We start from the raw sequence: 15,249 nt of genomic DNA, 5'->3' as shown, positions 1-15,249 counted from the left end.
AAGATTACCTGCTATATCCGGCACCCTGGCTTCCGGTATACACCTGACTAAAGCTGCTGGTGCCCCTAAAGGCTGAGCTAGTTTCACGCCATATGATAGTCCCCTATAACCAGAGCTCTTTCAGGTTTCTCAGTGGGTGCATCACTAAGGAGAGCAGAGTCGTCACCCATTCGCCACGCTGTAAAGGCTCTAATGCCGGAGTTGGGGGATTACTAACTCCACCTAGGGCATCCAGACTTTCCCCTACAGAAACTACACTGTTCTCATTCTCACTGACCTTCTCTAAAGCCTGGATACGCGCTTCTAACACTAGAATCTTCTTTGTCAGAGAGCTAACTAATCTGCACTTATCGCAAATAAAGCTATCGCTAGCGACGGAGGAAGAATGACTAAACATCCTGCACTCAGCAGCACACTGAATAGGCTGATGGTGTGCCAGCGAAAGTGGAAAGTACGAAAAGGAAAGCGAAAGTACGATAAAAAATGAAGAGGATACTGGAAAATTATTTGTAGAAAAAAAAGATTAGGAATTAACGCCAACACTCACGGGAAAAAAAAAAAAGACTTGTCGCAAACAACTCGGGAACCAGGAAGTGCGCAGCGTAGCACAGAATGCGCAATGTAGTCAGTCTTTCAGATTACATTCGTGCACACACGTCCACCATTTTTCTCTCCTGTTTCAAATTTGTATCCCACAATGCCTTGCGCGAACGGGGAAAGCCCACCATGTGATGCATGATGTAGTATCTTGAATTGGGTCATGGTGAAGCAGGAAAAAATACCGCAGAATTTAAGGCCATGTGGCCCTAAATTCATTGACTTTTTTTTTTTTTTAACTAATAAAATTGGAAGTCTGTGATTCAAATTCGGGCGGCATGGTGGTGTAGTAGTTAGCACTGTTGCCTCACAGTAAGAAGGTCCTGGGTTCAAGCCCAGCAGCTGATGAGGGCCTTTCTGCCTGGAGTTTGCATGTTCTTTGGGTGTGCCGGTTTCCCTCACAGTCCAAAGACATGCAGGTTAGGTTAACTGGTGACTCTAAATTGACCGTAGGTGTGAATGTGAGTCTGTGTCAGCCCAGCGATAATCTGGCGACTTGTCCAGGGTGTACCCCGCCTCTCACCTGTACAGTGGTGCTTGAAAGTTTGTGAATCCTTTAGAATTTTCGATATTTCTGCATAAATATGACGTAAAACATCATCAGATTTTCACACAAGTCCTAAAAGTAGATAAATAGAACCCAGTTAAACAAATGAGACAAATATTATACTTGGTCATTTATTTACTGAGGAAAATGATCCAATATTATACATCTGTGAGTGGCAAAAGTATGTGAACCTTTGCTTTCAGTATCTGGTGTGACCCCCTTGTGCAGCAATAACTGCAACTAAACGTTTGCGGTAACTGTTGATCAGTCCTGCACACCAGCTTGGAGGAATTTTAGCCCATTCCTCCGTACAGAACAGCTTCAACTCTGGGATGTTGGTGGGTTTCCTCACATGAACTGCTCGCTTCAGGTCCTTCCGCAACATTTTGTTTGGATTAAGGTCAGGACTTTGACTTGGCCATTCCAAAACATTAATTTTATTCTTTAGCCATTCTTTGGTAGAACAACTTGTGTGCTTAGGGTCGTTGTCTTGCTGCATGACCCACCTTCTCTTGAGATTTAGTTCATGGACAGATGTCCTGACATTTTCCTTTAGAATTCACTGGTATAATTCAGAATTCATTGTTCCATCAATGATGGCAAGCCGTCCTGGCCCAGATGCAGCAAAACAGGCCCAAACCATGATACTACCACCACCATGTTTCACAGATGGGTTAAGGTTCTTATGCTAGAATGCAGTGTTTTTCCTTTCTCCAAACATAATGCTTCTCATTTAAACCAAAAAGTTCTATTTTGGTCTCACCCGTCCACAAAACATTTTTCCAATAGCCTTCTGGCTTGTCCACGTGATCTTTAGCAAACTGCAGATGAGCAGCAATGTTCTTTTTGGAGAGCAGTGGCTTTCTCCTTGCAACCCTGCCATGCACGCCATTGTTGTTCCGTGTTCTCCTGATGGTGGACTCATGAACATTAACATTAGCCAATGTGGGAGAGGCCTTCGGTTGCTTCGAAGTTACCCTGGGGTCCTTTGTGACCTTGCCGACTATTACACGCCTTGCTCTTGGAGTGATCTTTGTTGGTCGACCACTCCTGAGGAGGGTAACAATGGTCTTGAATTTCCTCCATTTGTACACAATCTGTCTGTCTGTGGATTGGTGGAGTCCAAACTCTTTTATGCCGCTTTTCCACTACAAACGCGGCTGAGCCGTGCCGTGCTGAGTTGGGCTGAGTCGAGCTGAGCGGGGCTGTTGGAGTTGCATTTCGACTACAACCGCGCTGAACCGTGCTGGCTGGAAGTGGGTGGACATATTGGGTGGAGTTAGCGAAAGTGGGTGGACGTCACGTGATGTCGTTAAGCAGCGCAAACAGTGACATCAGTGACAGTGGCGGAACAAGTCAGAGCCGGGCCGGGGGCGGGGCAAATGACCGGGCCCTTTATTAAAGCTTATCATAACATCATTTTAGGCTACAAAATGTCCGCAACTGCGGTGTTTACCAATTTCAACACTACCGGGTGCAACTATGTTATTTAGTACATCAAGTCCTTCAAACGAACATGTAACTCAGAAACAAAAAACATTAGGATACTGTACATGGCTCATAATAAAACATCAATAGCCTATACTGCGCACATTATTTGAAGGGCATACGAATGAGCGCTCAGAGGTTGCAACGGTGACAGGAAGAGTCAGAAATAAAAGGAGGGTGGTGCAAACCTCACTGAATGCACTGTGTTTACCAATTTCAACACTACGGGGTGCAACTATGTTATTTTGTACATTAAGTCCTTCAAACGAACATGTAACTCAGAAACAAAAAACATTAGGCGACATGCTGTACATGGCTCATAATAAAACATCAATAGCCTACTGTGCGCATTATTTGAAGGGCATACGACGAGCCTTGCGCTCCGCGAACTCGTCCACGATGCTCTGTATGTCACTGATTCAGTGATCTTTTAAGCAGTAGTCTCACGACCCGAATAGTAAACAATAAACATGGAGGACATGGAGTCGTTAGTGTTGCTGGTCTTGGTGCTGTGGCTTTTTGTCACCGACAACGCCAACAGATACTGGCAAGAGCGTATAGATGAGGCGAGGCGCATAAGGCTTCAGAAATTCTCGTAATTCGTAATTCTTCTCCTTCCGGGTTTGCGGTGTTTACAGATTCCAGCGCGCTCGCGGGGCGTGTGTGGGCATGTGAGGACACTCCTCCTCACCAATCAGTGCACAGGGGAGTGTCTGCTCACGCCCCCAACCTCACTCGGCACGGCTTGGCTCGCTTCAGCCCCACTCCAAAACGGTGCGAGTTTTAGGGGCTAAGCAGGGCTGAAACGAGCTGAGTCGTGCTGGTTTTTGGTAGTCGAAACGCGAGCCGTGTCGGGCTGAAGTGAGCTGAAGTGAGCTGAAAAAGGGTAGTGGAAAAGGGCCATTAGAGATGGTTTTGTAACCTTTTCCAGCCTGATGAGCAACAACAACACTTTTTCTGAGGTCCTCAGAAATCTTTGTTTGCACCATGATACACTTCCACAAACGTGTGAAGATCAGACTTTGATAGATCCCTGTTCTTTAAATAAAACAGGGTGCCCACTCACACCTGATTGTCATCCCATTGATTGAAAACACCTGACTCTAATTTCACCTTCAAATTAACTGCTAATCCTAGAGGTTCACATACTTTTGCCACTCACAGATATGTAATATTGGATCATTTTCCTCAATAAATAAATGACCAAGTATAATTTTTTTTGTCTCATTTGTTTAACTGGGTTCTCTTTATCTACTTTTAGGACTTGTGTGAAAATCTGATGATGTTTTAGGTCATATTTATGCAGAAATATAGAAAATTCTAAAGGGTTCACAAACTTTCAAGCACCACTGTAGTCAGCTGGGATAGGCTGGGATTGCCTGCGACCCTGTAGAACAGGATAAAGTGGCTAGAGATGATGAGATGAGAAACAAAAATAATTGGGTGTCAAGGAAAATACTTTTTATGACTTGCACATGAAACATCTGAAAGGCAGTCTACCTTTAATAAAGAAAGGCATAAGCATGAATGTGGTGAGGTTTTCTCTGTGTTCTGTCAGGAGACGTGTATTAACGTGTTCATTTATGGAAGGAATCTCTCACTTTGCAATACCTTTTGAGATTTTGCTGGGTTTTGTGCAATATATTTAATATATATTTAATAGATGTAGTATAGTTAGTATATTTTATTCAATTTTTTTTTATTTTATTTAAAGCAGGGGTTATCAAACTACAGCCCGGGGGCCGACTCTGGCCCGCCACCCCCCTTTGATCGGCCCCCCAGCCCCTCTGCCCCCCACCACTTGAACCGGCCCTATGAGGCAGTCCCCAAAAGTGGTCATGGCCTATTTTTTTAAATCGCTTTTTGGCAAATAATAACATGTCTGCATCTTGTATTTTGTTGATTTTATCAATTAAAATTGATATTTAGTTATAAAATGAACTATTCATATTTTCCGAATTTTTGTCATATGCTCGCGATCAAGCAGTGACAGGCAGCGCACGCGCAGAGAACTGTCAGTGTTCAGGACAGCAAAATGGCTAGCGGTCAGCGAAAAGTTGACAGAGTGCAGAGTTTTTAAAGAACAGTGGACCACCGATTATTTTTTTCGTTCGGTGTAAGGACCGTGCAGTTTATCTTGTATGTAAAGAAAGTGTGTCGGTTTTCAAAGAATATAATCTGCGTCGTCACTACGAAACCCGCCACAAAGAGTATGCTAGTTTGTGAGGGCAAACAAGAGAAGACAGGATTCGGAGGATGAAATGCGGACTGGCTGCACAACAGAATGTATTCCTTCACCAAACCCAGATCAACCAGGCTGCTGTCCGAGCTAGCTGTAAGGTAGCTCACCTACTAGGAAAGCCGTTTACTGATGGGGACTTTGTTAAAGTATGCACGCTTGCTGTGGCCGAGGAGGTGTGTCCTGACAAGAAGGATGCGCTCAACGCGGTGAGTCTCTCCGCACCTACTATGACCAGGCGAACCGAAGATTTGGGGAACAACGTGTATGACCCGCTGAATGAGAGAGTGTCAGAATTCGAGTTTTTTGCTTTGGCCATGGATGAGAGCAATGACGTGCAGGACACAGCACAACTGCTGTGATCTATTGCTCATATTATTATAATTTCACTGTTTTTTTAAATGTATTTATTTTATAGGCCTATTTATTTGACCTTTTATTAAGTGCTGCACACAATTATTATTAATAATATCAACAGGCCTACCTACAATTTATAATTTTCCACTCACCTTTGCCAGCGTCACTCACCTCAACTAGGCAGATGTTTCTTACCTTGACAGCTTTGATGTTATTTTTATTAGAAAATAAATAAATGGAATATCTGTGGCATTTCAAATTAAAACAAAGTGTGAAGACTCGATTACTAGTTTTGCAAACCACTAGTAAAGATAAACAAATATGTGCCAGGAATCAAGTGTTGATGTAGTAGTGTTGATGTAGTAGTGTTGATGTAGTAGTGGGGATATAGTAGTGTTGATGATGTAGTGGGGGATATAGTAGTGGGGGATGTAGTAGTGGGGGATATAGTAGTGGGGATATAGTAGTGTGGATGGCTGTGCCAGGCTAGTAATCTCTACACAATGAGGCCTGCTGGTGGTCATACTTGTCTGGGTCATACAATTCTATGTGATATAGCTGACCCGACCCCGGCCCCCCATCACAGTCAGGAACGACAATGTGGCCCCCAGAGAAAAAAGTTTGGTGACCCCTGATTTAAAGTATCTCATTGTAAAAGTTGATACTTATTTACCGGACTGTGTGCAATAGTTATCTGCAGCAGTTATTTTGACATAAGCCAGTGGAATGAAATTTCGTTCAAATGTGCATTCTGAATGTACAGGCGAATGACAACCAAGTTTTCTATCTATCTATCTATGAATACAGAGGCGCTTGCACTCTGCAGTAACATGGCACTTTACATTTTTTGTTTTATAGAGAGAGTCTGGTGAGGGAATAACTATTTATAGCTGCTTTCAGGGAAGTGAGAACAGGAATGAATTTGTTTGCTGAAAATTATATCCATCCATTATCCATTATCCATAACCACTTATCCTGTGCAGGGCCTCAGGCAAGCTGGAGCCTATCCCAGCTGAATAGGGGCGAGAGGTGGGGTGCACCCTGGGACAAGTCGCCAGATCATCACAGGACTGACACATAGAGACAAACACCCATTCACACTTGCATCTTTAGTCAATTTAGAGTCACCAATTAACCTAACCTGCATGTCTTTGGACTGTTGGGGAAACCGGAGCACCCGGAGGAAACCCACGCAGACACGGGGAGAACATGCAAACTCCACACAGAAAGGCCCACGTTGGCCGCTGAGCCCAAACCCAGAACCTTCTCACTGTGAGGTGACAGTGCTAACCACTACACCACCATACCGCCCTATATGCAACTAGTTAACAACTATTCACTGAAGGCAAAGTGAATATTGGTGATTATTATCCATACAGGACATTTTTTTGAGGGAATAAAAACGTGTTCTATTCCCTTCTAGCGGGTTTCATTAATTTGGTTCGATAGCATGCAATATTGTTAGCATATCGCTTATCCTACGTGTATTACGTCACTCTACCCAATGGAGAATGAGCGTTGAATATGTTTTACGATATTACATGGTTCTCAAGACAACATGAAGTCACACGTCGGAGATGTAAAACTTCCGCGCTAGTGAGTAACTGTGACAATTTGTGAACAAACATGGCCACCAGTTTACTTCGTTAAATACAGGAGATTTTGAGGGAATTTTGAAAGAGAAAGATGTGTTGAACACCCGAAAGGAATGTGTATGTATAATAATAATGTCTGGCTTTTTTTATGGTCTATCAGATATATATTCCATTCAGCTACTCATCTTCGACTCTTTCAATATCATGCTAGCTGAATGGAATGTATCTGATATACTATGAAAAAAAGCCAGACAATACTATTTGAAGAATATCTGAGATGAAGTCAAGGTTATTATTCACTGAGCCTGAGGAAGATAATTGTTTTAGTATAAATACACAGGATTATTTCAAAAAAATTAAAAATTCATATTTTTAGAAATGGGGTGGCACGGTGGTGTAGTGGTTAGCGCTGTCGCCTCACAGCAAGAAGGTCCGGGTTCGAGCCCCATGGCCGGCGAGGGCCTTTCTGTGCGAAGTTTGTATGTTCTCCCCATGTCCACGTGGGTTTCCTCCGGGTGCTCCGGTTTCCCCCACAGTCCAAAGACATGCAGGTTAGGTTAACTGGTGACTCTAAATTGAGCGTAGGTGTGAATGAGAGTGTGAATGGTTGTCTGTGTCTATGTGTCAGCCCTGTGATGACCTGGCGACTTGTCCAGGGTGTACCCCGCCTCTCGCCCGTAGTCAGCTGGGATAGGCTCCAGCTTGCCTGCGACCCTGTAGAACAGGATAAAGCGGCTAGAGATAATGAGATGAGATTTTTAGAAATATGAAACCTACCATAGGCAGCCTCGAGGACTATCGCCCAGTCGCTCTCACACCTGTCATCACAAAGTGCTTTGAGAGGCTGGTTCAACATTATATCAAAGCATGTCTCCCTCCCAGCTTTGATCCTACATCAGTATGCCTACCATGCAAACAGATGTACTGAAGACGCCATAGTCACAGCTCTACACACCACCCTATGCCACCTGGAGCAGCAGGGGAGATATGTGAGAATGCTCTTCATAGACTACAGCTCGGCTTTTAACACAGTCATTCCAGACATACTAGCTGTCAAGCTCTTGGACTTAGGCCTTCCCTCACTCACCTATTCATGGATAAAGAACTTTCTGATAAATCGCCCCCCCCCAAACAGTGAGGCTTGGCCTTCACTTTTCCTCCTCCCACACACTCAGCACCGGCTCTCCCCAGGGCTGCGTGTTGAGCCCCCTACTCTATTCTCTTTACACACAAGACTGCACGCCTGCCTACCCTGGAAACACCATCATTAAATTTGCAGACAACACCACTGTGGTTGGGCTGATCTCAGGAGGTGATGAGGTGAACTACAGGAACAAGGTCCTGAGGTTGACAGAGTGGTGCTCAACAAACAATCTGCTACTGAACACCTCAAAAACTAAAGAAATCATTGTTGACTTCAGGAAGAACAGGGTTGACCTCACTCCCCTCTACATCGACAGCGACTGTGTAGAGAGGGTCAACATCTTCAGGTATCTCGGCACCCTTATCTCTGCAGACCTCTCCTGGTCTGCAAACACCATGGCAGTCATCAAGAAGGCCCAGCAGCGACTACACTTCCTGAGGGTGCTCAGGAAGAACAACCTGGATAGTAAGCTGCCGGGGACCTTCTACAGACCCTGCATTGAGAGCCTGCTGACGTACTGCATCTCTGTGTGGTATGCCAGCTGCGCTGAAGCAGACAGAAAGAGGCTGCAGAGAGTGGTTAAGATAGTGCAGAAAATCGTCGGCCATCGTCTCCCCACCTTGGATGACAGCTACAACTCTCGCTGCCTCACCAGAACAAGAGGTATTGCTAAGGACAGTTCTTACCCAAGCCATCAGTTGTTTGACCTGCTGCCCTCTGGAAGGTGCTACAGGTGCATCAGGTCCAGGACTAACAGACTCGAGAACAGTTTTATCCCTAGAGCCATAACCCTACTGAATGCTAACATGCACTAAACCCACTCCCTGTTGACTGTTCCATATTATTTATTATCTATCATTCGTATCTGCCTCAATTGTGCAATAATAACCAATGCAATATGCACTTTGGGTTTTTTTTCCCTCTCTCCATAGATGTCTGTTGTATGTTTTGGGTACTGTTCTATGTTGAGGTCTAGTGGGGTTTTTTTTTCTTCCCCTATTTGTCATCTTGCACCTTAAGGTCAGTGTAGGTATCATGCCGCCATCTTGTGTCAGAACTACAATTCCCAGGCAACTTCCGCGTGACCACCTACGTCAGTCCGCCATGCACGCATAAATCCAAGCGGAAGCTCCGCCATCTTTGTCTCTCGTGTCTGGGTTTCAATGAATCTAGACGCACAAAAGAGATGCTCTCCACCCAAAAAGGACGTCTTTTTCTTTCTTGCAAGATCCATCACTCAGCGCGATTTTCTTTCTTACCCTTGGCAAAGGTAAACTCTAGAGTCGCGCGATCTTTAAACTCAACCTGAGTTACAACCGGTTTACTTGTATTAGAAGTGACATCACGACTGCAGCCCAGGCAGTTAAAAGTTAAGAAGTGATTGAATCCTTTTTAACTCAAAAGCGCTGTGCGTCTTATTCTGATCAAAGACTTTTCCTCACGAACGCTGAGGTTCGGACCAAGAATCCTCTGCTTTCCACGGGAACCACCCAAGTGCTCCGCTGGACCCGAAAGTTTTCTACGCCTCCATCAGGAGCGGCTCACGTGCTCCCACGGCGAGGCCTGAAACTACACCGGCGAATAGTTCTTCATATCTTGCTAAAGGCAGGATTAAGTAAGATTTTGGCATTTGGGCATAATTTAGGATAGTCTTAGGAATTTGCTTTTATTGAAATAGTGTGAATTTAAACCTAGGTTTATTGTTACACTGTTAAACACGCAGCGTGTTGATTTATTTTGGTTCTATGTTCTCTCAATTGTTTAATAGATAGGCTGGCATGCTCCTTCTCCCTCTCTTATTCTGACTAACACCAATTTCCTTATCATACATTTTGACCTTATCAAGGTTTCAGTGAGTTTGGTAATGTTATGAGTGTGGAATCTTTTTGTTACTGAGAAAACACGTGCTCAACAGGCCTGACCAAGCCTGATACACTTTAGACAGCTTCCCTTTGTCTTTAGCTACCTCGTGCTCAGTAGGCCTCACCAGGCCTAACAAACACACTTTAGCTAGGCCATAGGGCCTTTCACAAACACACACTAGCAACACAAGGCTAATCTAGGCCTCCACCACGTGTAGTTAGCTACACGAGGCTAAACACATGGTCAAGTCCTACACACACACACACGCTAGCAACAGAGCTAATCCTTTGTTCTATTTAGATAACATTCCTTTGTTTTAGCTAGCAACAAGCTAGGCCATATACACACACACACACACACACACACACCACACATGTATATACACACCTCACTGCTTGTATATATTGATTTATTAATTTTATCTTTGTTATAATAAATTCATTTATTAAACAAACTGTGTTTATTTGTGTGAACAACATATGAAGTCCCCAATCTTCTCAAAGAATTCAAAAAGGTGCATATGTTATGTAATATGGTAAGTGATCGTAATAATTTGGAAATATACCATAATTTAGTTGTTTGGTAATTTATTATTAAGCACCAGGATTAATGGTATGATCCACTAAACGATTCACTAAATGATTCACTAAATGATTAATTGAACGATTCACTAAATGATTCACTAAACGATTCATTGAACGATTCACTAAATGATTCACTGAATGAGACTGATTCTATGGTATGATTCAATTCAAATGAGTCAAAGTAAAATGATTCAATGGGATTGATTCATTTTAATTATTAACCTTCAAATTTAATGAGACTGATTTAACGAGATTGATCACTTAATTTCAATAATTAACTGATTGCACCCACAGTCAGCTTTTAATTTTGTTGTATTTATGCAATGACAATAAATTCTGATTCTAGAAAATAATTAATTCCAAACTTCAAAAGCGGCATGCAAATATAATAACTTTGTGGCACAGACTTAAAAATCACAAATACTTTGTTTTGAAATCGATAAAATAAATCACAATTCCACCTTCCCTTTGAATAGTTTTAGACCAAACTTCATAGCATCTTTAGCGCTTTTAGGAACAGCGTTTTCTTTCATCATTTGCAATTCACTTACGGTGAAAAAGCGACTGGCTGCCATTTTGCCAAGTCGCTCAAGGTGATTATCGAAAAATCGTCCAAATTTCTCAACCAACTGGCACGCACAATTTTCTGTAATCGCCTGCATATTTATCCTAAAAATAGACATAAAGCATGACCGATCATTCATTCATTCATTCATTCATTCACACATAAATTAAAATGGTCTTGACAAATTGCTGTATTCAAGAGGAATGAAACACTTGTTTTGATCCACATCAGGGTGGTAAAAATAACATTGCTTCATCACACCAGTATGTTATGGATTATTTTCCTTGAACAGCACACCCTCAAGTGTTCTATTCCTTCAATCAGGGATATGCAGTGAGTGTTGATGCCAGGTGTCTGTGTGGAGAAGACGGGAGTGAAGTAAAAAGATGGGGAAAAAAAAGAATTTGTCTGTGTCTCTGCAGGCTTTAAAGTGAGCACCCCCGCAGGTCACATCATCGCAGTCCGAGGTCAACCGGCCATCCTGGGCTGCGAGTTCACCCCTGACTCCACCTCTGACCTTTCATCTCTGGTTGTCACATGGCAGCGGGTGGAGGATGCCCGTGTCGTGCACAGTTTCTATTTCCAGCGGAACCAGCTGGATTTACAGAGTCCGGTTTACCGTAACCGCACGGCGCTGTTCGTGTCCGAGCTGTGGAAAGGCAATGCGACGCTCAGGATCAAGCCGGTGGGGCCGACAGATGTCGGGGGGTACCTGTGCACAGTGAGCAGCACCAAGGGCACGGATAAAGCCACAGTGCAGCTGGAATATGGAGGTATGAAGATTTGAATAATGTTCAGTCAATAAGATAAGAACATACAGGCTTCTAGAACAGAGAACCATCATGGAAGCTTGGGAATAGCCTCAGACTTTTGGATCCCAATGAAGTCTCTCTCTTTTTTTTTTTTTTTTTTTATCCAAGTCAAAAGGTTGTGGTTCAGAATTTGGGAAAAGTTTAGATTTTGTGTACTTGCTTTGCCCAACATATTGATGCATATTATTATTATTATTATTATTGTAGTTTCCCCCCTTTTACCTTAGATGCATTCAATCTACCAAGACGTATTCAGTGTCTGAATCTTTGCACTATGAGCCTAATGAAATGATGCTAACTGCCAGTTTAGCATTATATAATATTTAGCATACCTAAAGTCAGGCCAAACCAATAAATCGGCGTGCCAATATTATTGGCCGATATGAGCACATTGCTGATAAATCGATATCTGTGTTGATCACGACCACTGAAACAGAAACGGAGAGATAGAAGATGGATCCACCAGAGAGCACACTGCAACTCCACTGTCAGCAACACACGTGTTTGGAAAACCACGATTCACAACAATCAGCTGACCCAAGCAGAGTCACATTCAGAATTCAGAGCTGATTCAGATGAGAACACAATTTCAGTTTCATTTGTGTGTTGATTTTTTTTTGGCAGATCAAGCCTGCTATTTTTATCAACTCGAAATGTACAAACAGGCACATTACTGAGTGAATTGTTCACTCTTGCATCAAGTATATAATTTTAACAAAGTTAATTATGCGCAATATTAACCTTGCTTTTTTGCTTTGCATGACAAGCTATGAAGATAAAAAGTAAATATACAGTGGTGCTTGAAAGTTTGTGAACCCTTTAGAATTTTCTATATTTCTGCATAAATATGACCTAAAACATCATCAGGTTTCCACACAAGTCCTAAAAGTAGATAAAGAGAACCCAGTTAAACAAATGAGACAAAAATATTATACATGGTCATTTATTTATCCAGGAAAATGATCCAATATTACATACTTGTGAGTGGCAAAAGTATGTGAACCTTTGCTTTCAGTATCTGGTGTGACCCCCTTGTACAGCAATAACTGCAACTAAACATTTCCAGTAACTGTTGATCAGTCCTGCACACCGGCTTGGAGGAATTTTAGCCCGTTCCTCCGTACAGAACAGCTTCAACTCTGGGATGTTGGTGGGTTTCCTCACATGAACTGCTCGCTTCAGGTCCTTCCACAACATTTCCATTGGATTAAGGTCAGGACTTTAACTTGGTCATTCCAAAACATGAACTTTATTCTTCTTTAACCATTCTTTGGTAGAATGACTTGTGTGCTTAGGGTCGTTGTCTTACTGCATGACCCACCATCTCTTGAAATTCAGTTCATGGACAGATATCCTGACATTTTCCTTTAGAATTTGCTGGTAAAATTCAGAATTCATTGTTCCATCAATGATGGCAAACCGTCCTGGCCCAGATGCAGCAAAACAGGCCCAAACCATGATACTACCACCACCATGTTTCACAGATGAGATAAGGTTCTTATGCTGGAATGCAGTGTTTTCCTTTCTCCAAACATAGCGCTTCTCATTTAAACCAAAAAGTTCTATTTTGGTCTCATCTGTCCACAAAACATTTTTCCAATCTTCTTTCTGGCTTGTCGTGATCTTTAGCAAACTGCAGATGAGCAGCAATGTTCTTTTTGGAGAGCAGTGGCTTTCTCCTTGCAACCCTGCCATGCACACCATTGTTGTTCAGTGTTCTCCTGATGGTGGACTCATGAACATGAACATTAGCCAATGTGAGAGAGGTCTTCAGTTACTTAGAAGTTACCCTGGGGTCCTTTGTGACCTCGCTGACTATTACACGCCTTGCTCTTGGAGTGATCTTTGTTGGTCGACCACTCCTGGGGAGGGTAACAATGGTCTTGAATTTCCTCCATTTGTACACAATCTGTCTGACTGTGGATTGGTGGAGTCCAAACTCTTTAGAGATGGTTTTGTAACCTTATCCAGCCTGATGAGCATCAACAATGCTTTTTCTGAGGTCCTCAGAAATCTCCTTTGTTCGTGCCATGATACACTTCCACAAACATGTGTTGTGAAGATCAGACTTTGATAGATCCCTGTTCTTTAAATAAAACAGGGTGCCCACTCACACCTGATTGTCATCCCATTGATTGAAAACACCTGACTCTAATTTCACCTTCAAATTAACTGCTCATCCTAGGGGTTCACATACTTTTGCCACTCACAGATATGTAATATTGGATCATTTTCCTCAATAAATAAATGACCAAGTATAATATTTTTGTCTCATTTGTTAAACTGGGTTCTCTTTATCTACTTTTAGAACTTGTGTGAAAATCTGATGATGTTTTTGGTCATATTTATGCAGAAATATAGAAAATTCTAAAGGGTTCACAAACTTTCAAGCACCACTGTAACTTCTAGTATCGGTTTTATCTTTGTGCAGGCCATAGAGATTGGTTTATCAGTGGAGTTATACAAGGTGAATAGTTTCTGTAAAAATGGGATTTATGAGTCAGACAATGAACTATTTCTTGAAATAAATAAACCAATCTGTGTGAAAGTTCTTCCAAATCACTAACATCTGTGTGTTTATTTTAGCTTTCTACACAGAACCGAGGCTGAGCGTAAACATGAGTGGCTCCACCATGACACTGCTTTACGAGACTGAGGGTTTCCCAAAGCCGGAGGTCATGTGGTTTGGAGAACATGGTGAAATCCTCAGTGGCCATACAGAGTTCATCGACGACGCAGATGGAGCGGGTGGAGCTGTGGGATTGTATTATCTAAAGAGCAGCTACACGTCTCAGAATTCTTCCCTGAATGTCACCTTCATGCTAAAGAACCAGCTCCTCAATCAGCATCTGCTCAGACCTGTCAACATCATATCTGGTAATTAGTCTTAAAACAAAGAGCATAACACACTGCATGCGAGAACTTGAGTGAGAGCGTGCTGAGGTGTGGAGAAAGTTCTGTGCAAAAGGTGTGGATGAGTTTAAGGCTTCCTCAAGGGTTCTCATTGATTCCTAAAGGGGTTGTAGTTCAACACTGTGCTGTCGGGGTCGAAATTGAACAGATAAGGATTTCTCCAGAGGGACGAATCAATAAAGCCATATTACAAGCTCCAATTTTTTTAAATATTCATCACATCTGAGCTCCTGCTCAGGACATTCAGTGTACATGTAAGACAGTGAATATACCCAGGTAAACTGAGGGAATATAAGTGGCCACTTAAGACAGAGCTTAATACCGAGATAACTATAAACAGACTGCAAGAGTTGCATGTCTGTGATACAAAGTCAGTAGCTGCAATCTGAGCTCCTGAGTCTAATAGACTGAGATAATGATACAATGATTGTCGGTTGCGTGTGAACAAGTCCTATAATAAGTCTTAGTTCCCAAGATTCAGGGGATTTCAAGCAGGTTTTCTTCAGAGCTGTTGCAAAAATCCACATCTCTCGCAGACCGACCCA

General features: G+C 42.6%; 1 protein-coding gene across 3 annotated transcripts in view; it reads left to right on the top strand.

The window, feature by feature from the left end:
* The window catches only part of zgc:172120 (uncharacterized protein LOC799440 homolog), a 126,274-nt gene that overhangs the window by 46,822 nt on the left and 64,203 nt on the right, over positions 1–15,249 (top strand). For all 3 annotated transcript variants that reach the window (XM_060925217.1, XM_060925216.1, XM_060925215.1), the window contains exons 2-3: positions 11,402–11,752; positions 14,378–14,668. In XM_060925217.1, the coding sequence (XP_060781200.1) occupies positions 11,402–11,752; positions 14,378–14,668 (642 nt within the window). The remainder of the gene's footprint in view (positions 1–11,401; positions 11,753–14,377; positions 14,669–15,249) is intronic.

This window comes from Neoarius graeffei, chromosome 7, assembly GCF_027579695.1.
Source record: "Neoarius graeffei isolate fNeoGra1 chromosome 7, fNeoGra1.pri, whole genome shotgun sequence".
In the NCBI taxonomy this organism is placed as follows: Eukaryota; Metazoa; Chordata; class Actinopteri; order Siluriformes; family Ariidae; genus Neoarius; species Neoarius graeffei.
This window is presented reverse-complemented; position numbering and strand designations above follow the sequence as displayed.